The sequence below is a fragment of the Gekko japonicus genome, unplaced genomic scaffold, assembly GCF_001447785.1.
Source record: "Gekko japonicus isolate JY-2015 unplaced genomic scaffold, Gekko_japonicus_V1.1 scaffold6177, whole genome shotgun sequence".
NCBI lineage: Eukaryota > Metazoa > Chordata > Lepidosauria > Squamata > Gekkonidae > Gekko > Gekko japonicus.
Genome location: NW_015172196.1, coordinates 5,971 through 8,305, shown reverse-complemented (window position 1 = coordinate 8,305; position 2,335 = coordinate 5,971). Strand labels below are relative to the sequence as shown.

Here is a 2,335-nt window from a genome sequence, read left to right as displayed (position 1 = left end):
GCCCACACTAACAGCTTAGAGGGAACACTGGCTGCAATGCTCCCTCTAGGCTATGGAGTCTTGGGAGCAAAAATTCTACTCTGTGAGCTTCTGGCATTAAAGTTGTGAGCGAGCGATCTGGCTGCTGCATCAATTAGTCTGCTCTGGAGCCAGCCTCCCTGAGCCAAAACAAGAATGTGTGAGCCGGAGGCTAAAAAACTGTGAGCTAGCTCACACTCACTCAGCTTAGAGGGAACACTGGTGCCATGTCCCCTGCGGCAGCTTCCGGGCCCAGCTTCTCTTGCTGGAAGTGAAGGGTTTCACAGAAGAGACTCTTGGTTTCATCCCAAAATACAAGATATGCTGGAACCAGCGTCTGTGGGGCAAGGACAGCTGGTTGCCTCCTGCCTCGAAGGCCCGTGCAGACGTCCCCTGCCTATACCCCGAATGCCGGTAAACATGCTTCTTGTCCGACATTTGGAAACTGTCTTGTGAGCAATGCTCCCTCTAAGCTGCGGAGTCTTGTGAGCAAAAATTCTACTTTGTGAGCTACTGGCATTAACGTTGTGAGTGAGGATTTGGCTCCTGCATAAATCAGTTTGCTTTGGAGCCCTCCTTCCTGAGCGAGGACAAAAATGTGTGAGCCGGAGGCTAAAAAACTGTGAGCTAGCTCACGCTAACTCAGCTTAGAGGGAACACAGCTTGAGAGCCTATTTTTTTTTTAAAAAAAAGCTCCCTCCACTGATGCAAAGAGAAGGCCACAACGCGAGAGGAGTTTCCATCCCTTGAGAAGTGCCCAAACTAGGTAACTTTAACAGCAGCCGGGCACAGAGAAGGCCTCAGGGAGGGAGGGGGAAGGGTACAGGGACCTGCTGAGAAATACAAAGCAGGAAACCAAGGGGCCTACAGAGCCGGCTGGACTCTCTCGCTATCTTCAAGTCGTTGTGAGACTGGAGTGGAGGGGAAGGACTTTGCTCTAATTCGTAGGGCCCTGAGAGAAAAGACTGATTGATTGATGAGGCGGCATCCTCCCTTGAGGAGGATGATTCACTGATTAGCGAGCATGATTCCCCCCCCCCAATCTACTGCCTGGCCCATCTAGATAACAGAGCCTTCCCACTCCCACAGACTGCGTCTCAGGCACTGGACTAGACCTTGGGAGCCAAGCGGCACAATTTTAGTGGGAACAAACTCCTTTGAGCTGACCCGCCCCTGAGGATGGCGTCGGCATCACAAAAGCTTTGGCAGATTCTCTCTTTGGTCCAGGGGCTCCGGAAGGCACACCGCCTCTCCCCCCCTTCCCCCCCCCCCCCCCCCCCGTCGAAGGCAGGGGACGCCTCGTGTCCTAGGAAGGCGTGGCTCCGTTGGCATCGTTTTCTTCCTGGGGGGCTTTGAGTTTGGACAACACCGCGTGGATCCGAAAGAGCGTCCGTGACTCCATTGAGTAATTCTTGTAGTTGCTCCTGTGGGGAGAAGCACTCGGTAGCAGTCTCACCCCACAAACTGTCCAGTGAATCATAGAATGTGAGAGTTGGAAGGGACCTTGCGGGTCATCTAGTCTAACCCCCTGAACTCTGCAGGAGCAGAGCCGAAAGACAGCCCTACAACATGCCCAAGAGATGGTCGTCCAGCCTCCGCTTGAAAATGTCCAACGGAGGAGCATCCACCACCTCCCGGGGCCGCCAGCACGTCCCGGAAGTGACATGCTACGTCGATCACGTCGGAGGGAAAACCATAGAGTTTTCCCTCTGATGATCGGGGCCACGCCCCCAACGTGATCAGCGTGGTTGCGTCACCTCCGGTGACACAGCCACACTGCGCTTCGGGAGGCGGAGTTCCCCCCGAGGCCCGATTCCGCAGCGGCGGAGGAAATCGGGGCTCCAAAGCGGGGGTTTACCCGCCACCCGCCCCCACTTGGCAGCCCTACCTTGTGAGCTCCTGGCATTAAAGTGGTGAGTGAGCGATTTGGCTGCTGCGTCAATCAGTTTGCTCTGGAGCCCTCCTTCCTGAGCTACGGCAAAAAGGTGTGAGCCGGAGGCTAAAAAAAACTGTGAGCCGGCTCACACTAACGCAGCTTAAAGGGAACACTGGCTGCCACGCTGTGGAGTCTTGTGAGCAAACCTTCTACTTTGTGAGCTATTGGCATTAAAGTGGTGAGCGAGCGATTTGGCTGCTGCATAAATCAGTTTGCTCTGGAGCCCTCCTTCCTGAGCAAAGGCAAAAATGTGTGAGCCGGAGGCTAAAAAAACTGTGAGCCGGCTCACACCAACTCAGCTTGGAGGGGACACTGGTGGTGAGGGGGCAGAATTATCCTCAGCCCCCACCAGCCTGGCTTCGCCCCCACCTTCCTGGACTG

At 55.1% G+C, this 2,335-nt stretch overlaps 1 protein-coding gene across 1 annotated transcript in view; it reads right to left on the bottom strand.

Moving 5' to 3' along the window:
- Nucleotides 1-1,324: 1,324 nt before the first annotated feature.
- Nucleotides 1,325-2,335, bottom strand: part of LOC107118701 (tetratricopeptide repeat protein 39A-like) — a gene marked incomplete at its 5' end in the record, with an annotated part of 6,493 nt that continues 5,482 nt past the window's right edge. The window contains one exon of the mRNA XM_015421059.1: nucleotides 1,325-1,442. Coding sequence (XP_015276545.1) covers nucleotides 1,325-1,442 — 118 coding nt within the window. The remainder of the gene's footprint in view (nucleotides 1,443-2,335) is intronic.